Source organism: Colletotrichum jinshuiense, chromosome 1 (genome assembly GCF_051148585.1).
Source record: "Colletotrichum jinshuiense chromosome 1, complete sequence".
Lineage (NCBI taxonomy): Eukaryota > Fungi > Ascomycota > Sordariomycetes > Glomerellales > Glomerellaceae > Colletotrichum > Colletotrichum jinshuiense.
This window is the reverse complement of record NC_139302.1, coordinates 1,887,713-1,913,924: the sequence shown is the minus strand read 5'-3', so window position 1 is coordinate 1,913,924 and position 26,212 is coordinate 1,887,713. Positions and strand designations below refer to the sequence as shown.

At 53.4% G+C, this 26,212-nt stretch overlaps 4 protein-coding genes across 4 annotated transcripts; 1 reads left to right on the top strand and 3 right to left on the bottom strand.

Annotated features, from left to right (window-relative positions):
- Positions 1–1,619: 1,619 nt before the first annotated feature.
- Positions 1,620–1,914, bottom strand: EsH8_I_000504 (uncharacterized protein; the record flags this gene model as incomplete). Its single annotated transcript, XM_083267917.1, has 2 exons — positions 1,620–1,803; positions 1,865–1,914. The coding sequence occupies 2 exons, from the start codon at positions 1,912–1,914 to the stop codon at positions 1,620–1,622; spliced, it is 234 nt and encodes a 77-aa protein (XP_083118355.1).
- Positions 1,915–13,560: 11,646 nt separating this feature from the next.
- EsH8_I_000503 (uncharacterized protein) lies at positions 13,561–14,121 on the top strand (the record flags this gene model as incomplete). Its single annotated transcript, XM_083267916.1, has 1 exon — positions 13,561–14,121. The coding sequence occupies one exon, from the start codon at positions 13,561–13,563 to the stop codon at positions 14,119–14,121; it is 561 nt and encodes a 186-aa protein (XP_083118354.1).
- A 3,085-nt stretch (positions 14,122–17,206) lies between these two features.
- Positions 17,207–20,314, bottom strand: EsH8_I_000502 (lethal giant larvae like, C-terminal-domain-containing protein; the record flags this gene model as incomplete). Its single annotated transcript, XM_083267915.1, has 3 exons — positions 17,207–17,943; positions 17,998–20,096; positions 20,196–20,314. The coding sequence occupies 3 exons, from the start codon at positions 20,312–20,314 to the stop codon at positions 17,207–17,209; spliced, it is 2,955 nt and encodes a 984-aa protein (XP_083118353.1).
- Positions 20,315–20,959: 645 nt separating this feature from the next.
- EsH8_I_000501 (uncharacterized protein) lies at positions 20,960–22,995 on the bottom strand (the record flags this gene model as incomplete). The annotated part of the gene is made up of 5 exons (XM_083267914.1): positions 20,960–21,035; positions 21,100–22,271; positions 22,325–22,435; positions 22,500–22,670; positions 22,732–22,995. The coding sequence occupies 5 exons, from the start codon at positions 22,993–22,995 to the stop codon at positions 20,960–20,962; spliced, it is 1,794 nt and encodes a 597-aa protein (XP_083118352.1).
- Positions 22,996–26,212: the final 3,217 nt, after the last annotated feature.

Sequence of the window (26,212 nt, the reverse complement as noted above, 5' to 3'; positions counted from 1 at the left end):
CTACCCGTTCCAGGGCTGACACTTACACACGCACTCGTACCAGGACCTAATACCTAGACCTACCTTGCACCCGCACTCGCGTTCGCGGGTGCTCCAGTCTGGGCCACATCTGCTAAGTGGTGTTCCACCAGCACATGCCCTGAGCTTTCGTGGACCAATGGCGATTATTCCACGATCTTTCAAGTTGGCTTACCGCCATATCGCTGACGACAAGCAAGGCAGCCAAAGGGGCACTTTTTGGTGAGACAAGTTGAGTCGAACCACCCACACCCACACTCACGTTCGGGCATAATTTCATGACCACGTCCATCATGTTCGCCTCAGCCGCAAACTGTTCATATTCAATCTCAAGCATCTCGAATGGGGGAGGCAATCTTTACGGTATCGTATGTACTCGGTCAACTGGGCCCCGATATGTATCTTCTTTAACCTACTTCGTTCTCTTTTCTCACCTATTATCCAATGATAGGCCCGGGGTCTGCCGGCGAGTTGTCCCGGTTCCGTTACTGCGAACAAATATTGGGCCCAAGTTGACTGAGTACATACGGTATCAGAAGATGCGGGGACTGCGGATGCTTGGGGCTGGTGCCCCCCCCCCCCCCCCCCCCCCCCCCCCCCCCCCCGGGCTATCAGCCCCATCCGCATCCTGGCACAAAACCGAGCCTGCAGCCACGGCTTTCTCACCGGCTTCACCTCGCTTTCAATGCACGGCCCAGTGCCGGCTGGCTCACCATCGCCTCCTTTGGTAGGCAATGTGCATTGCCGACGGAAGAATGTTGTCTTCGACTGGGAAGCATGTGCGTTTCCCCACATCCCTCTGACGCCCTTCTTGGGGTCGCGCCGTGTTAGAATGCGGTCCCTCCTACACGACGACGCCCAAGTCCACGGCTATCCTACCTCGCCAATTCATTCGTCTACGTTACTAGTGGAGCGACTCAATCAAGTGGTCAGTAACTCCCTTGAACTCCGAATGCAAATTGAAAAGTTTTGTATACGGAGAGCCTCGAAATCTGGCAAGCGATATTTCAGACGTCCAGCAGCACAATGTAAGTCATGGATCCCCCAGTTGCAAACACACGCCTCTACCCTTCCTGCAAACAGAATGCCCCCAACTCCATGGCTCGACTACAAATACGCCTCCACAGGTGCGGTGATGACACCCAGTCCGCTTGGTCCCCTCCACCCCTTCGAGTCCCAGAGCCTGCAGTTCTACGTCGTCATTCCGTCTACCCTTGCCCCCTGAACCGAAATACAGTCTTGAAACGAACGATGGGCCGCAGTCCAAATCCAAAAGCTATTGTAGACCTTGACGAGCAAGGCAGGCTCCTCCCAGGCCGAAGAGGACGGCCAGACACCCTGGGTATCAACCAGGCTTGCGGAATATGGATAGAGAGAAACCCGAACCATAGGCAAGCCTTCATCCCGCCTCCAAGACTTGGAAAAAGTCTTGCCAGGACATGAGCGTTCTGACATCTCTGATGCCACCTGATCATTTACATTCAACTTGACAACATCACTTTGTCTAGTTGATACTGCCCTGGGACCGTCGGAGGCCAAATAACAGCAACGGATTCTTCAATGGCAACTTATTCGTTCGATGTGAAGGGTTGTCCAATCGTTCAGGTCTTGAGGCGGTTGTCGACGTCCCGTGCAGTATCGCTCGCGCGGGCTCTGTACGCCTTGGTCCTGTCGCGCACCGGGTGGTTGGCATTGAGCCGCTGGAAAAGGCCGCCGTCTTTTGCAAGATATTCAGAGACACGATGCTGCGAAGCTGCGGCCATGGCTTCCTGTTCTGACTCTGGCCTGCCAGCAAGGTTAGACAATACTCGGCACAGGCGCCTTTGATATGGGAGCCTTGGCTCACCTCGCCATGGAACCGCCGTTGACCACGACCGAAGTTTGCGAGGCAGGCATTGCGAAGGAGCTGAACGAGGAGATGGAGTCTCTAGATGGCAGACACTGACTAAGGAATAAAAAAGCAAGCGAGTAACAATGGCACTAGCAAGCTAAAAGGCAACCAGGCTGGAGATGCTGAACTGGGGAGGGAAAACAATCGAACCTGGGGGTGAGGGTCGCACTTACTTATACATGTTGGCTACTAATTGAGGCCATAGCCGGCGTACCTCTTTCCCAATAGCATCTTCGGTCGCCATTCCCATATTGAGAAGTGTGCAGTCGCACGAAATCCCATGAAATGAATTTCAGCAAGTTGAGGCCAAGGAGCTGCCGCATCAGCCTTAAGAAAGAAAAGAAAAAACCTCCACCGCCGGGAGAGTCTGTCTTCGGGGAACGATAGCGGCACGATTCCCATTGGCTGTCGGTCCGCCGGGGTGGACGAATTTGTCGCCCGAGTCCATGTAGGGAGAAGAAATTACACGATGTCTGACACTTTGCGCGTTGAGAAGAGACTGGAAGTTCTGTCCAACTGGCCCTACGACTTGGAAGAACCGGTAGGTCTCGTGAATGGATGGGTTGGGACGATCGGCTCCCCCTTACCCTGGTTCAACCAACCGGGACCCACCGGGCAACCCCGGCCGTGTCATGCTTGCGGACGCTTGACAACCCAGTACTGCGAACCTCACCTTCTCAAGCTTCCGCGGGAGTTGGGGGCTGCATCCGGCCGAGCACCATGTCGAGCGCCCAACGGCTGATCGATCCACTGCGCTGTTCACCAAGAAAGAAAAGAAACGGACCGCTCCCGCTTGTCGCCTCATTGAGTCTTGCATGGCGTTCCGGGGACCCGCGGAAACGTCAGTGGTACGGCTATAGCCGAGAGGCCACGTTTTTTTTGAAATAATTATTTTGAGGCCAGCCATTCGTTGACGCCACCAGCGCCTCTCCTAATTTGGCAACTTGGACGAAGAGCAAGGTCGGAGTTGGCTGCACGCAATGCAAATGCAATAGGACAAGGTATCATTGGCTGCAAAGCGACGGATAGTGCCCCCATTGGCGCGTGTGATCCCGAGGATAAGAACATATTGTATCCAACACCGCCGTTTGCCCCGAGCGACGGGGATCTTTGGAGTCGTCAAGTCGAGGCCATGGATCAGTTCCTTGGTTGGTATCGTGGGAAGAACACCATCATGTGTCACGTCCGGCTGCATCACACCGCTGGCAAAGAGGCCAAGTGGATGGCAGGAATGGGCTCGAGTAACACGATGGATTACGAAGTGAAAGCCATCATTAACTCTACCCATGGCGGGTTGCGCTTGTTTGCAACCTTGGAGAGTTGAGCCGCGGGCGTAACGTGCCACTACCGGAAGCCTCGACTAGGTCCCCGTGTGCGACCCGAGGAAACAACATTTGATAGTGTCTCCGCGGAAAGCGCGCCTGGGAGATCGTTTATCGTGCAACTTAGACGGCGGGAACACGGCATGAGTGGGCCGGGTCCTAGGCGTCAAGCAGAAAGTCGGCAATGGACGCGTGGGTCGACAAGGTGAAGTTCACTTAGCGTTTTTAAAGACTTTATCCGTTCCCGGGGCCGCCCTGGCAATCGCGCACGTCATAACGGTTTTGGTTTTTTTCTTAGCGGGGGACATCCCTCCCTCGTTTACTCCAGATGACAGGTGACGCAGGGCACTGAAACCATTTGACGACTCCACTTCCACGCCGTTTGCCATTCCACCAAGACCCGGTGAGGGGGCCGGTGTGACAACTAGCTTTTTCGCCGGCGTCGTACAGCCTGCTTACACCGCAATCGGTGAGCGTTCAGCCAGATTGCGCGCCTTTGGGGCCTGGCGCTCGGTCGCGTTTCCTCACAGGAGTACGGCCGTAGGGTACCTCGATAGGCCCGACGTGCATATAAGCCGGTGCAGCCGTTTTCGCATGTCAGTTTTCATTCCACTCCATGGCTCTCGACATGTCGGCTCATATTGCTTTTCGGGCACGGTCTTGTTGTGTTCCTCGCGTGCGCCTGGGAAAGTCTAGAGGGATGCTCGTGGTGGACACGGAGGGGTTGCACTCTGCGAGCTTCCCACAGGCTGGTTAAGCGAGGATTTGGCGAGGTATGCGCCCTAGTTTCATTGATATCATACCAGCAACGAAGAGAAAATCCGTACAGACAATGCTGGGTACGATTTGCCACCAGGCTCTGGGCTCGATCAAAACCCAAGTCACCGGTGTGTTTCGCCTGCGTTCTCGGTCAAGACTGACGAGTCCCGATTCGGACTTGTGCAGGTGAGCCCATCGCCGGGAGGGTTTCCCGGCGCCCGCTGAAAGAATGTTTCCTTTTGCACAACCCGGCTCGATTTCGCTCCGGCGTTGCATCCAGGGCTGTAGCCAAGGATTGGGAAGTTGTTTCCTTCGGTCTCTGCAACAAAGGTCAGCGTGGAAACGAGAGGCAAGCTCGATATCGGACGGCTACTTGCGGTTCTATGCAATCATCTCTTTCGGCCGAGTGATGTGCTTCAGTGCATCATCTCCCGGCAGCCAACGGTGACTCGGTCACACCGAGCATCTTTATGGAGACGGCATCGGCGACTTTGCGCCGGAAGTTCTGCATGCACCTTTGTTTGGTCAATGGCTCTATACTATCCTTCCTTTTTCTACGACAACGCCGGGTTACATGCTTGGCTGGACTCCTAGGGCCTTCGAGTCAGTCAAACTACTTCAACAGGCGGATAGAAGCAGGTTTACTTACATCCGTCTGACGCCAAGACCGAGAAACAACTGTGGACGCTTACGGGACAACCGAGCAAGTCGGGGACTGGGTGTTTTGTCATGTGCATCCACGGGGCGCTGCAAATATGCGTCTTCAGCCTTCGCCTTTCTGGTATCGTACTCGTGCGCAATGGCGAACATCATACTGGTCGTGGCGGTGTAGTCCTGCGTGTATATCTCACCGTCGCTATTCTCGGGTTGTCGACGAGACACTTTCCCGGCCTCATAGGCGTCTCCCAGCCCTCTGATTGTCCGTTGCAGTCGGGCCGATGCGTGAGAACCTCGTGCGGACATTGTTACCGGTCAGATTGGCGGTGAACTAGCCCCTGGGTAGGTTTGGGGCATCCGCGGTCGGCTTGCATCAGGATCCTCACGAACATATTAGAGTCCTAATGCAGTGTTAGGATTTTTGCCCAAAATAACCTCTGCTCTAGGGAAAGAACGGCGGGTCCAGATAACAGATGAGATGGAGCCAACTAAGGTCGAGCTCCAAGCGAATGGTAAGAACGACCGAGTCTCAATGGCAGAAACAAAACAACAGAATCTTCATCATTACAACCTCGGCCAAGGACGGCTTCTCCGTTGATCAATGGAAGGTTGATGTCAGGGGTGCGCCAGATGATGCCGCTGAAAGTGTATACATGATATGGGCTGTCAGTGCATTTTTTAACATGCAGCGCCCGGGAGTTTGAAACTTAGCCCTCGTAGCCACCATTTTCCAGCGATGCAGGCAGGGTAGACATGGAGCAGCATATCTGTTTGAGATGGGTTGTTCGCCACTCGTTGGCTTGCAAATTAGCACGGTTCAAGTCCCAACTCAGTCGTAGTAAGGCCGCGAATTTCTCCTGCCCCGCGATTGGGAGACTGGTGCCTATCGGTCGAGGGGGGCATGAATGCAAGCTCCCTGGCTAGGGGGGATACCCGGGACTTTGGAGCCGACGGCATTTCAAGCCGCCCTTGATAAGATCATCGTGGCCGGTTTCGAAGCCAAGCTCACCCCCAACTACCCCGCAAAACGGTCTGGGAACGTCCAAGACCAGACCTTAGCCGAGGCATGGCCAAAGAGGGGAGGGGGATTCCCTGAGCAGACGACTAGTAAAAGATAAAGGACTTGAACTCAATTGCATTGTTTTGATGCCAAGCAGGCACCAAGATTCCGGGCCAAATGACACCGATCTGGGAGGGATGCCGAAGTAAAATGCCATCTCCGGGGATCGGTAGTCGAAGACAGGAAAGAGAAGCCCGGTTTCAACGGGCTCGCCTTGCGGTGTGGCGTTCTATCCCGGTTTCATGGAAAGAGACGCTGGTGGCTTTCCCCAAACCGTTCCCCCGACTAATCAAAACCGTTCCGTCCAAGCCATTGCGACAAAGGATCTCCCCTCCCCCCCAGTAATGGACGGAGGGTGTGGTTATCCAACGTCTGTGGGGTGACACGGACGGTCGTGCCCTGGTCCGTTCACACCCCCGCCGCAGGGAGCTCAACCCGTCAAAACGGTCCGCCCCCACACCTTTAAAAAAAAGCAAATGCTGGAGGGGCATCTTAAATGCCACCTCACGCGGTCGACATGAGACGGGGCAAGGAAACGGTTCCTTCGGCTTGCGCTCCCTCTCGTTTACCCGTTTTATCCGTCATCCGACTGCGCCGCGCCCTCCCGGGCTCTCCCCAAGCTGGCCTCAATTCGCAAACTGATCAAAGGCAAGGCAGTCGCATCATCCATTTCCTTTCCCCCAAAGGCGTTCTTCTATCGGCGATACCGGCAGGCACACTCCCTCCTGACCCCCTTTCCTTGCAGGCAATCTGCGAAAAAGAAAGAATGATGGTCTGGAGGGTCTCCCTACTATTTCATCACATTTCCTCCCGAAAAAATATAATTCAATCATGAGGCCCTCTGACAGACCGGACCGAGATGGACCAGCGCTTGAGGGGACGCCGTCGCTGGTGCCTTGGAGACAAGGGCGCGGGGACTACACCATCGCAAAACTTCAAGCCCCTCCCCCCCCTTAGTGCTGGCTTGCCCAACCACATCATCCAGTGTCGTTGTTCTGTTGTCCTGGGATTGATACCAAAAAAACAAAAACAAAAAAAAGAAAGCTTGACCGCAACGTGAAAAACAGTTGGTCTCGTCCAAACAATATCTCATCCTTAGAAGGGGCACGGGATTTCCAGCGATCTGCCTGCCCTTGCCCAGTGGTAGCCCGTAGCCCTACTGGTCTGCAGGGGACACCCTGTAGGCGCCTGATCCACTACCAAGCCCCTGCAAAAACCTGGGCCACGCTAAGATGAGGCCCCAGTCGCCGTCCAGGGCCTCCTCTTCCATCGCTCCCCTTCCTTGGACCTCGGGACTAAATCGTGGGGGGCACGAACAAGGGAGTGAGGGAGCCAAAAGTCGGGTCGGGGTGCTGGGTCTGGGTCTGGGTCGGTATTGGATGCTTGGCCTCCTCCTCGGCCCCCAGTCAGCAGCCAGTGCCTGCCTCAGTAGGGACAGAGTTTTCTCTGGGGAAGGGGGGGCAGGTGGGAGGGAGGGAGGGAACCGTATATGGGCATATACTGGGCCGCGCATGCTTCACTTGGCAACGCGGGTATTGGCCAATTAGTCGAGATTTCGCTTGGAAAATTGCCCATCTTGTGGAGCTGAGAGAGACGCGCGTGCAATGGCCATTCGTACGTCGATGTCCAGATTTGCGTCACCTCCCCCCATCGAGTCGGAGTCTTCGGCTGTATTCTGGCGCATAATGACGATAATGACGACGCTAATTGGTTTGCATCATGAGGAAGAGCTGTCGCCGACGGGGGATAAGAGGGTCTTGGCGAGGGCTTGGTGACGTGCTGTCGCGAGTTTGTATATTGGCCGAAGTTGGAACCTCGTAAGCAAAAGACGATAAACTTACCTCCAAGAATGATTGTGCATAAGTATTTCGAAGAAAAGAAATTGGCAAGTAAAACCACGGCAGCAAAGGCGTTGGGGAAGGGGACATCTCCGCACGGGGTACGTGGATTGGCGCCATGAATCCTCGGATGATCACAGCAAAGGGATCATACATGCAGGTAGCCGTGGGTGAGAGTTGAATACGATGCTTGTCGAACGATGCTGCCAAAATTTGAACCAAACCGGCCTTGATGCTGCTAATAGTACATGAGGTTCTGCTGCCCGCCAGCCATCACACAATTATTCTTTTCTCTCTCTCTCTCTCTCTCTCTCTCTCTCTCTCTCTCTCTCTCTCTCTCTCTCTCTCTCTCTCTCTCCGTCTGTCTGTCTCTAAAGTCATATCCAATCAAGTGCCCAAGGAGGGTATCGGCTAAGTGTAACAGTTGAAAAAAGTACAATAAAAGGGATTTCAATACGAATCGAAGGTGTTGTTGTACATGGCAGTCCGGCCGCCAAAGGTTGGTATCTCATAGTGCATCGGCGGCGTGCTCGCGGCCGATCAAGGTAGGTTGGCAAAGTGTGGGCCAAGCTTCTCCTCGACAGTTTGGGGCCGTTGCTCGCCGGAACGGATTCGAGAATCAAGGTTGTCGCCAGTGTCGTTTTTGTATTTTTCGAGACGCGTGGCTCTTGAAGAGCTCTGGCCGGACGGTGGCTTTCCAGCAGACCAGCTGCTCCTGGTCATCGTTAGCCCCTGTTCGTCCGGTGGGAAGAGTGGAAGAGAATGAGTCAGGTAGACGGGACTTGATGGAGATGGCTTACTGGCTTCCGGGGTGGACATCCATGGATGATGTGTGACTCGTGGGCATGATGAAGGGATTGGGTTATATTGCAAGGAGTGGGCAGTGGCTAGAGGGTGCGTGGGAAACTGGCCGCGGTGAAGCAGCTTGGTATCGAGAGGAATAAAAGCAACCGGGCAGAGAGACTCTTGGCACAGACGGAAAAAGTACGGGAGCGGGACCTTGAAGAGAATAGAGTGGACGAGACGAGAGCGATGAAGGCATTGCGAAGAGGTTGCATGGCGGCGAAGGGCCCATTTAAGAAAGAGTGAGTGAGCAAGAGGACTGGTATCAGAGGCCTGGGCGAACCAGGTATGGGGCGCCCTTCCACAAGTGCGGTCTGCAAGGCACATAGCACGAGAGAAAGATGGGCGAGAGGATACGGAGGGGACTGTAATGCTGGATAGCCCAAGGGTCTCTCGGAAAGTGACACCACCTTAATTGACGTCTGCGTGGTAACCCAAAGTCAAGGAAACCTAGGGTGGTGGGCATGCAGTAAAGTACGTACCTCGCAGACGTCTGGCTTGGCACAAGGACGAAAGTGCAGTTATTCCAAGACGCTACGTCTGATGCTTGAACTTGTGCTCCTTGAAGGCACAAATGATTCGATGCTCCTCCAATGTCTAATTTCCCTGCCCAAAGGGCATACGTAAAACAGGAACAGGAATAGGGTCAGGCACAGGGACAGAACGGGCGAGCAAGTGGCAAATTTGATGGTTGTATGCAAGGCGCATCAGTCGGTACGCCCTCGAGTAGCCTGTCAGAGGAGGGGAGGGAAAAGTGTGGTGGGGAAGCTTTGGGAGAGACCAAGCAGGCTGGCGAGCTAGGAAGGCCAGTGAGAATTTCGAGCTAAGATGACGAAGATGAAAATGATGACAAAACAACCACACGAAGGAACTCGAACAAGAGACGGGCCAAAAAAGAAGAGTGACCGATGAAGGGATTCTCTCACCGGTACTGCGAGAGGTTCAAGGCGTGCGGGCAACCTCATGCACCTCCCCCAGAGAGGTGGGTGGTTGATTTGACCGAATGGGTGGCTCACAGAGGGATGTGAACAGGGCGTGTGGGTAAGGGCCTTGGACTTTTCTTTTTCGTCTGGCCATCTTCTGCGAAGATGAAGATCATCTTTAGCCTTTTGACTAGGTGCTGAAGATGCAAGGTTTGTCAAGCGGTGAGGGAAAACGAGTTGCCGCTGAATTGGCAGAAACCAGCGGGGAGCAGCCGAGATTGCAATCGAAACGGCGATTTCATTCATTCTGGAAGGAATAAGGAATGCCCTGAAACCAGGTCGCGTATCTCGATCTGACCTTGTACCCAAACAAGGAGGCAGCCAACCACCGGCCAATGAATGCCGTGCTGGGAGGGTTGGCCATGGGTACAAGGTTGCGTGACAGGCGCGACTAACGCCAGGCGACGGAGACCAAAGATTGGAAGAGGGCGGAACTTTGAGGAATCCGACTACATGTGAAGTATACAAACGGGACCGCCGTATCAAGCTGGGGGAAAGCGGAAAAAAGAAAGCAAAGGGGGTACATTTCATCAGCAATAAAATACGAAGGATGGACAACACACACGACCAGCAGGGCAGATTTGAAACGGCCGAAGTTTTCCTTAGGGCGGGAGGTAGGCGGCGATGGGGGGAATAGAATCCGCGCTAATGCTGAACGAGGCGAGGCAACTTTGTTGGGGTGAGTTGTGAGGGGGCAGGACAATATACCAAGTATCAGATGTGACCATTTCGGAGGGTGAAAAGAAAAAGGGCGGAGATGAGTTGGATGAAGGAGGCGGTGAGAGAGGACAGAGGGAGTTGATGCCAAGCGCAGATAAGCATAGTAAGGCACAGACGCAGCCAGATAGGGTGGCCCTCTGCTTGCCCTCTCGCTCCTCGTCCTTTCCTTGTCCATTTCTCCAAACGGTACCATGGAGGTAACTGCACCCCTCCCCCTCCCCTAAGCCCCACTGTCCATGTCCAAGTGGACAAGCAAGCAGGTGCGAGTGCAAGCATAAGTGCAGGTGCAAGTAAGTGAAGGTGTGCAGGCGCAGGTGCAGGTGCATGTTGCAGCAATTGGGTTCCTGCAACAGTCAGTCTCCACTTGCTGGGTAGGGAGCCGCCATAGCTTCGCCCTGAGGCATCAGGCCGCACATTAATGTCGTAATCCTTCCTCGTCGAACACGTTCTTCTCCCCTCCCCGACACCACTTACGCCGGCTGAAATGGGACGTTACTACGGTGAGACATCGTCGTCGCGATGACCAGGAACCGAAAGGTAACGGCAAATGGGGTGGCGCGAGAAAGAACACACAAGGCCCACGCACTTGCGCATACCTTTTTTTCCCGCGTCGTTGGAGCAATGACAGGCACCAGGGCACCTCCCACCCCTCCGAGTCCCATGCCCCCCCCCCCCCTTCGTCTATCGACTGCCGTACCATGATTCCGACGCGCCTGGGACTCGTCACCCTCCCTGCCGTAAACTACTGCATGTCACCTTCACATTGCCCATGTCCCCAATTCAAACAGCAGGCATTTGTCACTGTTTGGCAACAAGTCCCTTGTCGGACATGCAATGAGCCGCCCAGGGACCAGAATTGACCCTCGCATTGAGCATCGAGCGATGAGCGATACGGTTAGATTGCCATGCCGGCAAGTGCCGAATGATTTATTCCGCCAGCATCTGCAAAATACCACTCTGTAAAAGCAAAGTCGATGTTGGAGAGCTTGACAGCATGCAGCTAGCCACTAGAGGTGAAGGCTCCCATGGCAGGCGTTCCCCTGCTTCCAAAATGCCACCTCAACCCCCCTCACTTGCGAAGCTGGACGGTAACATTCTCGACTAATGGTAGGACCCGAGCCATCGGGTCGTCACAATGTCGTCCTCTCGCCGTTACATGGCTGGCAGCCCGAGACAACGATCAACTCCTTCACACAAGATGCTACCGATGATTTAACATTTCCAAACAACCCATTAAAAAATACAGTTGCCTCTCTAGGCATCTCCCATTCGCTGTAATTTTTGCCTTCGCTTGTTTGGATTTGTCGCTTCGGAATCAAATGGGCAGCCCAACGGGACATTGGACAACTCCTGCCAGGTATGGTGTCTTTGGTTCAAGTCGCGGCCCCGCACTCCGTTCGGCGCAAGCACACTCGCCGGCTTCTTCCTCGCCCCAGCTCAATCCGATTATGGGACCAAGCCTGCCTCTGCGTTGCATCGCAAATCGCACAGCGCATATTCCCCCAATTTGAGGCCGACACGCTAGCAGCTGAGCAATGTGAGGCCAAATCTGCATGAGACATTGGACGCTGGCCCTGCAACGAGGCCACGCCAACTTGTCCCGAGCATGCCAGGCCTTTAAACCGGCCACCGTCTGCTAACTATTCTTATTTGGGAATGCCCGACGATCCATTTGACGAGAAGCAGGCATCAGGCCTGTCTCTTTTCCGGCTATGCCGTTCCTGGATAATGAGGCGCTCACCGATGAGCGATACTTCGTGATTGGAAACACGCCACAGCCATCACACACGTCAAGAAGCGTCCCTGGATATTCTGAAACATTAACCTTCAAGACAATCTCGTATCTTCGACGCCATATGGCGGTGTAGAGATGCCCCAACGTGGCGTCGTTCACACACCAAGGGACTCTGTCGTATATCAAATCCTGCAGTTGGCCCGCCCAAGTCTCAATCATCTGCACTCCATGATCGGCAGCTGGCGTCAATTCTGTTTTTCCAGTTCGGTTTGCTTCGCTACCGAAATTTTGTTTCTCTTGACTGTGCATCGGGGGAGAAGACTCGGGGTTTGACGGTCGAATCAGATATTTCAACCACTTGAACCACATGCGGGCGCGGCGGTCCTTCACGACAGTTTAACTGCGCAACTCTCTAACCGGACTGCCGATGAATGCCGTGAGACTTGGGCAACGATGAATGCTGAGTTGGGCGATGAGCATGAGCCTCTGCTCATGAGCCTCAAAGTCACACCCGTCGATTGCTACAGCACTTCATGCTGCTCTTGGCGTAGGATAATTGCCGAATCGATGAACCAAGATGGTCCGGAGAAGGTTGTGACCCTGGAGAGTACCGTTGCCGACCAACCGGTGTGCATCTTTGATATGGACGCCTTGTCTTGGCTTCTTTTCACCGCTTCAGGCATTCAATTTTAATTTTGGAGGGCGTAGTGGGCTTGCATTCCCGCTGCGAGAGCTCTGGTCGGAGTGGAAAAGGAATCGCGCAGATGCCTAGATGCAGGCCGAACCCCCCGCAATCCGTCATCCAATGCGCGTACTGTGCGTGGAGGCCACACTCCCAAACGAGTTACATGTGCATATTCATATTGCTTTTTGTTAATTACGGCGACGCTCGTTCTGCAGCAATCTTCAGACCGCCTTTTAGTTCGGTAGAGCCAGCATGCGAGATCCTGCTGCCCGAGCACCGTGCTCTGCAACGCCAATGTGGTGGCACCTGACGCAATCTACATTAGGCATATTGTGGAGTTGGTGTTCGATTAGAGTGACATTGCGTTGTTGACGGACTCTTGTCTGGCAACGACTTAGTTGCCACATCGAGGCCGGAGAACGTAAACCTTTGATGGCTCATGAGCCGCGGTGCCACGCGACTGCTCTTCCGGTTTGGGCCGCTGTGGTCCTCCTCAACTATTCCCGGACTCACCCCGGAGCCTTGACAGCCTGGGTTACATTGTAGCCTACTGTGCCTCTTCAAATTACATGGGTAATGATGTGCCCGCCTTGACTCAATAGTTCCTCGGGGCAAAGGCACAGGTCTATCTGAGTGCGGCGCGGGTATTGAGGCTTTTAGTTCCATTCCGCATGAGTTTGCGTCTTTGGCGCGGAGCAAAGTTGCAGTTCACAACTCCTTTGATTTGCAGCGCCTTTTCTTCACGAAGGCTCTATTCAAACCGACAAGGGACTGCTGTTCAAAGCTGCTATCCTTTGGTATTCAGGGAGAGTTCATTGTGATCTGTTTGTTCAGTGCCCTCGAGTACCGTCGAGACCCTTCCTTAAAACACCAACATATTCTCAGCCGTCTCCCACTCACTTCGATTCTATTCTCACATCCAAATAAAACACCACAAACTCAGCTGGACTCTCCTCAAGAAAAGCCAAGCTCACACGATCCTCCAAACCTCTCATCTCAGCACCCATAATTAGCATCGAAAACCGACAAAGGCAAAAGAAGACAACACAATGGCTCCCCGCGAGAAATACGCCGTCCTCCTTTCGTCCCGCGACGACGTCCTGAATGAAGCGAGCGCTCACGGCGTCAAGCGCCTCATCGTCGGGATCGCCATCGTCTCGGTCATCTGCGTCATCTCCGTCTTCCTCGCCGTCCTCTATCGTGCGCGCCTCTCCCGCCTGCACGCTGAACTCGACGCCAAGGCCCACGAGCTGACCCGAATCAGTACGAACCGCGACTTCCACCGCGAGGAGGTCATCCGCCTCCAGCGCATCAAGCAGCGCTACGTCCTGCACTACGGCCGCATCAACGAGTCCGGTGCGGGGCTTGAGAGGCCGCTGTCGAACGGGCCCGTGCCGGCGTACAGCCCGCCCCGCAACGGGCGCCTGCCCGAAGACGACGCCGTTTTCGTCGTTGGGCGGAGCTCGGAGGAGAGCCAGAGGGGCAGGCAGCGCGCGAGGGCCGACGAGGCCGAGGATATTGAGACTGATCCGGCCGCGCCGAGGATCGCGGTCCCGGCCGCTGTGCATAACACTACTACCCAGACGACCGCTGGTGCGGCTTTAATTTAATAGGGGAGGGCTGACATGACGCCGTCTGGAAGGGTGCGGGATGCCCTTCCGATGGGACGGTGGCTTGCCGGTAAGGTGAGTGTGTGAACTCTTGATGTATGCTGATACGATTGACCAGGGCCAGGGCGTTAGTTGTGACTTAGGATACAGGTCTCAGTATAATAATTGATACATGAATCAGGAACATGCATTAAAGTTGCCTTTCATAGTCGGTAACGATGTCTAAGAGATCACAATCGCTGTTGAAGGGCAAGCGGGAATAAGAGTGTGGCATAGACGTCAATTGTTTGCCTTTGATAACCTGTACTTTTCCGTCAAATAAGTATTAAGTATTGGTCTAACCCTTTAAAACGCATAAAATGCTGAGCACTGTGATTAAAACAAGAGAATGAAGATTCAATAGTACGGCGGGCTTCTATCTGTACTCTAACAACACGAGCGTGTACGTAAATGACCAGTGTGGCCCAGCGTGGTGTTTACCTCTCTCTACACACCAAGCACAAGCGTGTTACTGCGTAGAAAATGATAGGCTTTAGGACATTGTGTCATTAAAGAAGCTTCTATAGATCACAGGTTGCCCTTGTGGGCATTCCAATATGTTCAAGTTGAAGAATGACTGCGGGAGGCTCTTTGTTACGGGAATGGATTCCTACCCCATCTTTTATAGAGCATCTTTTTTTGTTTTCCGGACTTTGTCTGTTATACTGCCTTATCGTTGATTCCCAAAAGGTTTTGGTGTGACCCCGTACGACTTGTTTCGAGACAGCTTATGAAGCCACCCAAAACAATGCAGAATTCAAGCCACTTTCCCCGGAGTCCTTGCCCCGATGGGTCCAAGAGGTTTCCAACTCAGCAAAATACTCGTGCAACCATGGGCCCAAAGCCGTCTTGTCCTTGAAGAAAGAGGCCCTGTCCAAGTCTTTCGGAAAAGCGAGAACAAGGCCCGTCCTTCTGCAAAGAGCCCCTTGCAAGCTCCGACTCGGCCCAAGAACCGACGAGACAAAGAAATGCACCTCGACGAGTTCTGACACGACATCTTCCTTTGGGGCTGTTGGCCGACCGCCTTATTCTTCTTGGTTCTCAAAACAAGGCACTTGTCAACATAACCTCTTGTCAAGCGACGGCAAACGAACAAAGCCGATGCGTGTGAAACGATCCTCGAGAACGGATCTATATAGCCTCGATGCCCTCTCCTCCACAAAGCTATTCTCACTCTCATTCTCATCCTCTTCATCTTCCCCTCCAACATCAGTCGGCATCTCAACTACGAGGTGAGTCTCCCTTGTCCCTATCTATTCTAACATACCTACAGGTACCAGCTTTCTTTCCGCATAAATGAAGTCCTTTCGATCTGGTTTTGATGTTCTCGGTTCCTGCCACATACTGCAGAGAATTGGAGGTAAGTCCTTCCATTTAATTTCCACTGACAATGTACAGAGAATCAAACATGTGATTGTTATCACGGCAACCTCCTCTACCACATCTGTAAGTTCTTCGCTCCTTCCGTCTCCACTGACGTGCCGCAGAATTTAAATAAAAGGCAACCTCAACACTGATGCTTTTGAAGCATCCATGTAAGTTCACTTGTAACGTTGCTACTAATTAACTAGGGAAGCCTGAATACACGACGATCTTCATGCCTCTCTGTCTAAATTCGATGTAAGTTCTCCCATTCCTCTTATATGCTAACAAATCACAGTATTCGGCCTCATATGGACCTACGACTTCGTCAATATTCAAGCTCCCGTGTAAGTCCCGCCCTACTCTTCAACTAATGAGCCACAGAGATCTACAAACTCGAGGCACTGTATCCTCTCTTATCTCTCACTCCGACTGTAAGTCCATCTCCCCATTTCTGCAACGCTAACCCATTAGGCTTGAAGACCTGTCACGAATATATCCCCAATTCTCGCAAGGTAAGCTACTCCCCTCCCAATACGTTGAGCAACTTACCCATAGGCACCAAAGCGCCAACAGAGCACTGCAATCATCGCGGGCCTAGCAGCACAACATGTAAGTCTCCCGCAAACCCATGCAAGAAGCTAACTCTAGGCGGCTATCTTCCTTTGACATCGGCCAAAAACCTGCTGAAAACACCCGCCGCTGCCAAGGTAAGTACGAGCCCGCACCCCCCCGCAGACAGCTGATCGCAGAATCCTCACGTCAACAAAAAGCCCAACGGCCCACCAGAAACATTTTACTTATGCACCGAGGTAAGTAATCCCACTGCCCCCTCCATGTTGGCTAACTTCCACCCCCAGGATTCAGTCCATGCCTGTCGTCAACTCGACACCGAGAGTCTCCGGGGGCTCCTTCAACTCCTTTCAAGGTAAATAATCCTCACCCCTCAGTCGTAGGCTAACGCGGTAGACGTCCCAAGACTCTGAATAGCGTCCCTAGTCGGTGGCAGTTCGTACAAAACTGAAACGACCCGTTATCCCTGTCCTTTCAATGCGACAGACACTGGGTTGGCGACGAGTAGCGAACCAGCCCCCGCGTGGGGATCCTCGATGCAACGACATGGGCTCATCACAAAGAGTTAGATGTTGCGCCCTTCATTTAGTGATCTGAAAGATCAGAATTGGGGGGAGGGTTGATTACGGTTGGCTGTGAGGCGCTCCGTGAATGGGCTTTGTTCAATACTATAGAATCAAGCGAGACGGTATGTGATGACATCCGGCACACCCCGTAGAAAGTCACGTGGAATGGATTGTGACTGGGTAATAACATATCCGTCAGAGTGACTTGAATCCCTCACATCTTCCCTCAGGTCTTTCATCGCCGTCTTTCGTCATATGTTTCCTTGTCGTTAGGTACGTAGGCTCCGGAATACGTACATGTCGTATAGAAGATGAGCGGATGCAATCCGCAACAAACAGAGTTGCGTACGCGCGATGCCGAGAGGTCACGTATTACGGTGTTTACGAATTAGAAGGCACCAACGGCCCTGCGAATTGAAAAGATGACAGCCATCATATGCAAACAAACCAGATTGGGAATGGTCAATACCTAACGCCCTAATGATACAAAGCGCCAGAAACATATACCCTCGAGGCCGTTGAAGCCATTAGTCATTTCGTCATTTCTAGAAGAATTTGCTCTTGAGCCCTCCGAGGACGACATTTCGCTTCTGCTTGTTGATGAACTTGCCCACGTCGTCTGCCCATCCCTGGCTCTGGTTCTGCAGGTTGTCCATGTTGTCGCTCATGATGTTAAGCCTCTCGGTGCGCTCGTTCAATTGCCTTGTCAAGTAATCGCCCCAGCCTTCGTTGCTGCCGCCAGCATTGGGGTTGCTCGAGCCACCTTGTCCACCCGCTCGCGCGGCCCTTGCCTCTGCAGCTGCCGCAGCGACCATCCGCCTGCTGGGTGGGCGGTTAGGGTCGATGAGCAGGTCAAGGTCTGTCGGAGATACATGTTGTGTGCCTGAAAGCCACTGCATGTTTGAAATTGTGGGCCGTGGCGGTGTGATAAGCTCGGGGTTGATGAGGACGTCCGCGCTGGTTGGAAGCTCATGACCAGTACCCCAGACAGATAGAACGGCGATCTCACTCGGGCCGGTCCATCCAAAGACATCGCCGGTCTGTGTCACTACTGCCGCGGTACTACGGCTGCTATCAAGCATGGGAAGCGGAGCCCGGCCGATTTCCTTGAGGCCGGGGATGGAAAATGCACGGGTCGTTCGATCACCGAACACTCCGACAATGGCAAAGCCATGAAGCTCAAATTCCGTAACATTCGCTGCGTCGCAGAGTATGTCGTCAAACGATTTGGAGGCGCCCTTTGCACTTGCGGGCTTGAAAATGCGGATTTCGGTTTGCGTCACTGTGCCACGATTAAAACCTTGCACCGTGGGGGCTCTAAAGAGATGTTACTTACCGGCAATTAAAACACCATTAACTTGCTGTCCGCTTCTGAGCCCTGCCACAACCGGGCCTGTGGCGAGAGCAGGTTTTCCTGAGTCTGCTTGAATGGGACAAAGGGCGACGACCTTGCCGTCGAACTGTTGAGCCCCGGCAAGCTTGGCGGTATAGCTGTTACCGGAAGGTAGCAGTTTGAAGGTGGCAACTCTTCCCAAGTTGGTGCCCACGAAACAGCAAATGCTGGAATAATTGTCGCCTTCGAGGGTCATAACACTGAACTCGATAGCAACTGGCCACTCCTGTCCATGGTTATGACCATGGGATCCCTTGAGGAAGGAGGTCCTCTTTTCTTGCTTGGCAAAGTCCGACATAGACATTTGGAAGATCACCGAAGGGCCTCGCAGATCGATGATACTGAAAAAACCACCCTCTGATCCAACACCTACGAACCCGACGTCGGAGACACAGACGGCCGAGATAGGGCCTTGCATCATCTCGTACAGCTGCCACGGCTGCAAGCCCTCCTTGAGGCCAGGCTCTGCTCTCGAGCTAATGTCCGTTAGAGATCCCGGGTTAGGCGGCAGGTCTTCATGGTGGTCTTTCCCGAAGAATCTGTTGCCAGCCCATCTGTAAAGTACTACCTCGCCTGTACGAGTTCCCACCGCAAATTCACCCGTGTTGGGAGCCAAGTTCATGGCAGTAATGTCAATATCTTCGTAACGGTCGAGAGAGCGAGCAACATCGACTTGCAGCATGGCCGGGTTCTCGATTTCATCGGCGTGACCTGCATCCCACAACCGCACCGTGCTGTCGCCATGGGCTATTTGGAAGATAGTGCGGCCCTCGTATCTGCGTTTTGGCTTCGCAGCTTCCGCGCCACCTTTCAATAGCGGTTCGCCTTGGTTTCTGGTCTCCACCATACCCAACCAACGTCCCCGATCCAAAGTCTGCACAGCAAACCTGTTGACGTAGGGATGGACGAAGGAAATGGACGGGTGCAGTTGGTTCGTTGGGCTGATAGGGTATCCCGAAGGGAAGCTCATAGTCAGAAGCTCACCGGAAGAGAGCAGTGTCATGACAGCGATCGGATCCTGTGCGCCAGCAAAGTAAGGCGAGAAGCGAGGAATGAGCAGAAAATCGGCAACTAAGGCACCTGGTGGAGTCGGCAAAGTGATCTTGCGCTTGCCTTGCAAGTGATCCTGGAGAACCTGCCATGAAGATGTGGCGTATATAGGCGTCTGTCCAAGTTCAATAAAAGTGAGCCCCTTCTGAGGAGAATCCGGACTGAGACCACCGGCAATCAACAACCCGGTATCATCCGGGTTCTCCTTGCAGCACCAAGCGATGCGCACGTATGGCTCCGTGTAACCGATGTGACCAGCGTTCGGCGATGGCTGGTCGACCTTCAACTCATTGATGGTTCTGGCCGTAATCATACGGCCATCCTTCGGGTCCCAGAACACCATACTGCCATCGTCGTGGGCTGTCATGATGAAGGTACCCGTGGGATGCCACAACGCATGCGAAAGTCTTGGCCGGCGAACTGTGTCTGGCGGCTCGCCTCCTCCGCCAGGTTGACCTGGTTGCAGCACATACTCGAAGAACTTGATCGGCTTGTTTTGTTTGAACGAATAGATGACGGCACCAGTGGTGTACGCAATGAGCATCTGCCCAATGTCCCTTGGGTGCAGAGAAATGCCCACCAACCCGACGATGCGGGCGTTGGGGTCTTTTTCTTTCCAGAAGTTCGGTAACCGGAATGACCTTGTCAAAGTCTCCCTGTCCAAATCGTATGCCAAGACCTCACCAGTAGCCAAGCCAAGGAAAGCCCAATCGAGCATGGGATCCGTGATCATGGAGGCGACATGGCCAGGGCAAACGATGCCAGCTACGCGCTTTGCGGTATCGAGATCCCATACTCCTAGCTCGTTCTTGGCGTCAAGAGAGACAAGTCTGTTGGCGGCGAAGTGAAGCGAGCGAAAAGATGTGCGCCTTGGCGGCTCGATGACCTTGTGGACTCTGCCTTGACCGAAGACGAGAATCTTGCCGGGGCCGAACTTGGACTCGTTGGTGCCGATTGCGAGCAGCGATTGGATCGGGTCGTAGGCTAGGCAGCTGCAATATTCCCAGTCAGTGTATGTTCTCAAGTCGTGGTGCGCCTCTTGGGATGCCGTGGAATTGACGCGCGTCAACGTGGGGTAGCGAAATACTGACCTAACCTGCGAGTTGATGCCGTAGGCAGACTGGTAGTCGGGAGCAAAAAGCTCGGGAAGGATCGATGCAGACAGGTCATTCTGCAGACCTGTCTGCTTCCCTCGAATAAAGGCGGACATGGCTGAGAGAGCGGTGCAAGTCGGATCTGGAGATGTGGAAGGGAGATCCGGCAAGCTTGGCCAGGTCCCGAACTTTCATTACTTTTAGGGCCGTAGGTCCGCTTGGCGGGCTGGCGGGGTGTCCACCTCTCGGCGCAGTGTGGGCAGCCGCCCGCGTCCCTTGCAACCGAGCTCAACGTCATAAGGTTTCCTTCTGGCCCGTGCGCAACCATGCCAAGTCCAAGCTTCCACAACACGTGAACGTTAGAGTGATTATGTAATGGTCTCAGCTCAAGGTAACTTTCAGGTGCTCGACTTCTTCTTGGGTCTCTATCACCACCACATTGTTGGAGTTGAACTCATCTAAGGTTTGTCTAGAAATTCATTATTGGTATTTTCACGCATTTTTTTTATATCGAATGATCCCGAACTACGTGTGGAAATGAACCAATCTCTCACCAGTTCTCGATCATATTCCTCCAATGGCTCCAAGCACCGCTTTCACGAGTTCATTAAACAATGTCAAACGCAACAGATGCAGGTATATTATGTCTACAATTTGTTTATAATGAGAATTTTCCACCTCTTTGGGCTAATAGTAAGGGTATCGGTCGCTGGTTACAACAATGGCTGCGCAAAGTTGCGTCAGTCCCAAATTTAACGCGTTCAGACGGACCCCGCGGTGCCCTCTTCAACTCGCTTCTCATCATTATGACCATGAACAGGAATGGAGCTGGTGGCACTGAGACGACAGTTAGTACAGATTCTTAAACAAGTATCACAACCACCAGAGCGGGTGAACTCACAGATCGTCTTCGCCGGAAAGCTCCTCAAGCGTCTTTCTGGCAGTCTCAGGAATCAAAAGAGTTGTGAAGAAACCGCAAAGCATGAAGAGAGCAAAGATCTGCATGATGTGGTTGAGCCAAGGCGTGCTCCATCTAGGGTCCGTCTTGGCCAGCTGACTGTCTGCACCAATGGTCCTGAGGGGTCCGAACACAACCTGGGCGATGATAGCGCCAACCTTGCCCGAGGCAGCAGAGATACCGTGGGACGTGGAGCGGTATCTTGTAGGGAAACATTCTCCAGGAACAATGAACGTCGTCGAGTTAGGGCCAGCGTTGAAGAAGAATTGCGCCAGGGTGTACAACGCCATCAGAGCAGAGCCGGACAAATTCCAGTAGTCGAAGCCGATGACGCAGAACAGGAGGGTGAGCGCAAAGAATCCAAAGAGTTGGATGGGCTTGCGGCCAATGGTGTCGACGAGACCGGCAGAAACCCAGTATCCAGGGACGGCTCCGGCGCAGACGAGGATCAGGTTACCAACAGCCGTCTTGTAGTAGATGTGGTACACATCCTTGCCGCCAGACCATCCAATGGCATTAAGGATGATGGCGTTGTTCAAACCGAGACCGTAAAAGGCAACATCGAGGAAAAACCATGAACCGGCAGTACCAAGGAGAACCTTTGCGTTTCTCCAGGTACTGTAGTGGCGGATGAAGTCCCTCCACGACGCCTTGGGCACCTCGAGTTGCTGCTTGGCCTCTTGGCGGGCAACGACGCGGGCAGCCTCATCGACCTGGGACTCACCCCACTTGCCCTGCTTGTAATGGCCGACATCGCCCTCGGCCTTTTGCATGTCGTTTTCAACATCGAATGTGTATCGGGGAGTCTCGGGAATGGTAAGACGGAAGTAAAGAGCAATGCAGCCGGGAACGGCGCCGAAGCCAATCATTGTTCTCCACATCTTGTCGATAGCCATCAGGCAAGGCTCAGTGGTAGAACACGCAGCTGGCTTGGCCGCAGTTTCGAGAGAATCCTTGAAGCCAGCGGTGACAATCAGCAACATGATGCCACCAGCAAGCTGGCCAAATCCCTGGTTTGCGAAAACAGCGTTCATCATAAAGCCTCTCCATTTCGTCGTGGCAAACTCCGAGGTAATAATTGCAGAGAGAGGATAGTCGCCGCCGATTCCGATACCCTTTTGTCTTTGTTAGCGACATCACTTACAATCCTGATAGATTCGATACACACCATGATAATACGCCAAAAGACAATGATGCCGACAATGGAAACTGAAGGGGACGAAGAAGAGAGGGCCTGGGCGAGGGTGGCGATGATGATGATCATCAGCTCAACACCATACTATAGTAAAGTTGGTTAGTAATGTATTTCGATTTCGGATTGATGAACACGCGAGCCCGCTTACCATCTTCTTCCGGCCCACGATATCGGCGAGCACGCCGAAACCAACCTGGCCAACAACAGTGCCAGCGGAAGTGGCAACTTTGATGGCGGTGTCATGTTCGGCGGGGAGAGTGCCGCCGAAGTACACAATACCCAGCATGGAGGTGACGAGGCCGATGGTGAAGATGTCATACTGGATTCGAGTCAGAATTAGTCTTTGCTAATACCATTTCTTTTTCCCCAGTACAACATACCGAATCTGTGAAGAAGCCGATACCAGCAACGGCGATGGCACGAACGTGGTACCAGCCGAAGGGGGCCTTGTCGATCTCGGCCAGAGCCAGACGACGACGCTCATTGGCGTCAGCGACATGGGCGAAGTCGTTGTTGAAGTTATGGAAAGCAACATTGCCGCCAGAGGTCTTGTTGTTCTTGATTTCAGCGGCGGAGAGATCGCGCTCGCGCTGGGCGTTGGCATCCACGCCCACGGCGTCTGCAGGTTGGATGACGCCGGCCATGTTGTCGTTCTGTTCTAAGTCCGGAATGGGATGATTGACAAATCCCTAACCCGAAGAATGAAGAGCAGAGCTTGGTATATCCGGTTATCTGCTGGCAAGTATGAGGTGCGCGAGGACAAAAAAAAACTCAAAGCGAATGAGTCGGGGGAAGACATTTGGTTTATATGCCGAACGGATGGTGGACTAGGACTGCATGCCATCTAAACTGCAAACCCTTCACAGCGTTGCAAGCATGCGACGACCAGGGATGTCAAGAAAACATGGTCCGAGATCAACCTCCACCTCGGAGACCAGGTGCTAGCGTGGTCTACGGTACAAGAGGGGAGTCGTTGTACCAAGCAAGGCGAATTACAAGCGACAAAGCTGAACGAAAGTATCGGCTTTCCTTCTGCGGCAGCAGCAAATCTGCGTGGGAGGCGAGACCACAGTGGTGGATATGGGATGCAGTGGACAGGGTAGCTGAGATGCAAATGGGCTAACGAACTGGAGACGCCGTCAAAGACTAGGGTACAACAGGGACCTCTGGTGTGCAGGATATATGGAATGTGGTTGTGTGGAGCCGTGCTCGGCGACCGTTTGGGAATGGCGTATGTTTTTTTACTTTTTCCCAGACTTCGTCCCTCGTCTCTACTTGGGCTGAATTGCAGGCCCAAGCCTCCCGACTGGCTACCGCCATTTTTCACTTTCGCCTCTAACACGGGTGACAGTCACCTCAAACAGAACAAACGGATACATCGGACTTGTTCCATTTGAATAAAATGGCACAGTCACATGGCTGGACCGGTGAAATGAGACTTACTGTTGATACTCGGAATCACAACGGGCTGCTCATGTCAATGCTGCATCGGAGCCAATGGGAATCATCATTGCGAAAACATGGGCATACTACGAGGACGTGGGACACTACTAGAGTGGGCGGGTCGCAAGCATTACGCCGACAGCCCGACTAGTGCTCCGTACCACCGTAACAATCTCAGAGCTTGTTTCTCATGCTTGGGACCACCTGGTACAACAGGCAACACAAATGCCGAGTTGGTCGCAGCCCAGCCAGAATTCGATCAAGCTTTCTGGCGCCTCGGACAGGATTCTTAGCTAGGCTGATCTGTCTTGGCTGCTGATTTCAACCCACGACCGGCACCTTGGCACTGTATCTGTTCATCCTATATAAGACACTTCACATCGACACGACTCTAAACGTCATCATCAGAGTGTCGATTAACAATCAATTCAATCAGCTGAAGTCCACGGTCAGTGGTGCCCATAGATCCCTCGTGTCTTTGCGGACTTGCCATCTGCTGTCATGTCAATTTGGTGCGTTTGGCGACAAGTAGATCGGGACTTTCGAGGCTCTAGCCTCTTTCATCCACCGAGCGCCCGAGAGGGCGGCGATCAACCCCCAGCAAGGCAGCCAAATACTACAGGCTTGCTTACTGACATGTTACTCTGCGCCGGGGGTACATTTTTGTGCCTCCAACACTGCCGACAGTTCCGTGGATACAGCCTAGGGGAAGGTCTCAATGTCCCTGGATTTAAGCCGGCCAATCACCTTGCGAATTGAGAGCACGTTGCGGCCGTGCCTTCGGGCCTGCAACGACATCTATTCCTGACGTTCTCGATTCTCGACGCTGAACATCGCTTCCTGCTCCAAACACAGAAACATATTAACATATTCATCACCACTGACAGCCACTTACTGCAAGATGATGGTGTGTCGTTGACGAGGCATCCTGGTGCGGCTCTCATTCCCTGCTGGAACTCCCGTGGGTTACCGGTGCTTGGCACTTGGCATCAACGTTCACCACTGGCGTGCGAACGCCAAGAAGGAAGCCAAGCCCTGGGGTGAGATGCCGGCGACGCCCGTCTAGGAATGTCGATATTGAGGGAAATGCAGCTGTCGCGTGCTCACTGCCTTCATACGGACAGCCTGTCCAAGCGCGATGGACTCTTAGCCCACGTGTCGTGTCGGCGTCCCCTGTTGGCAGGTCGGAATTCATTCGTCGCGTAAATGAAGGGTTCATGTATGAGGCACGGGTTGCGCGTAGCAGGCGTATACCCTCAACCTAGCTCCCCCGATCAAGAGATCCTTGTCCGGTCAGAACCTCTTCACAGTTAGAACACTCGAGATGCCAAACCTCTCAGATGCAAGAACGTCTGTCACGAGCAGCCATCCGATCAGGCACGGTCCGAACATCCCACCCGCCAGTTGGGCTCATCAACGGAGCCAATCCAACCTAAGCATAGCCATCCCGAGAATTTCCTTTTTTAACAAGCGCAAACAGTCTTCTCTGTCTCATATCGTCGTCACACCTGTACCACGACGCACTTTTTTCGTTGTCGATCTATTTCTACCACTTCGTTAGAGAACAACCAAATCCACTCAAGACCCTCTCTCTTCCCCCGTGGTCTTCGCCCCAACTGGCAGCTAGTTCATTTATGGGCCTGCATCCAGACTGTCAAACTAGACAAGGGTCCAATCCAAAAGGACGTGCAGTCGTCTCCGGGGTGGGATGCAGACGGGGTTCCCATCGGCTCCATTTGGGCCAATGGAGCCCCGGATTTCGCACACGTGGGTGGAACCATTCGTTCCCTTCGTTCGGGTGCGTATTCCAACCTCCGCTCCTCACTCGCAGCAGCTTACACGCAATCTCTCGGTCGCCCCTTTGAATTGACCGAGAGGAGTTGGAGGTCCAAATGTAGAGAGTCATGCTCCCCTTTATTGTCAATGACTCGAAGAAGACGGTCGCGGCGGCGTGCAACAGCCAACGCAGACTGGCCTTCTAGACTTACCGCTTTGGGTGTCCTCCGAGCGCTAGTTCGGTACCTCGTTTGCCTACTATGCTCTAGTGACGAAGAAGTCACCAACTATCATTAACACAACTCGAGCAAATCCACCTACGTTGGGGCGATCATGACTGGCATTTTCGCATACTTGACGATTCCACTCCTTGATCCTGTCGTAATCGGGACTCGTACCGAGAAATTCACACGCCCACAGCATCTCGCCCTCTTCGAAACATCCTACTGCAGTATGCAAGAGAGTTGCAGTGCCTCTCTAATCCTATCTGGCAGAATGATGCATGATCCAGCCAATCAAACTGATGATGGATCATGTCGCTCAGCACCCCCGCTTCGAAGCTGATGCTGAGCCAAACTGCAACCTTCACCACGGATCGATGTTTCACAGCCATCGTTGCGACGCCTGAATCTGTCAAGAAGC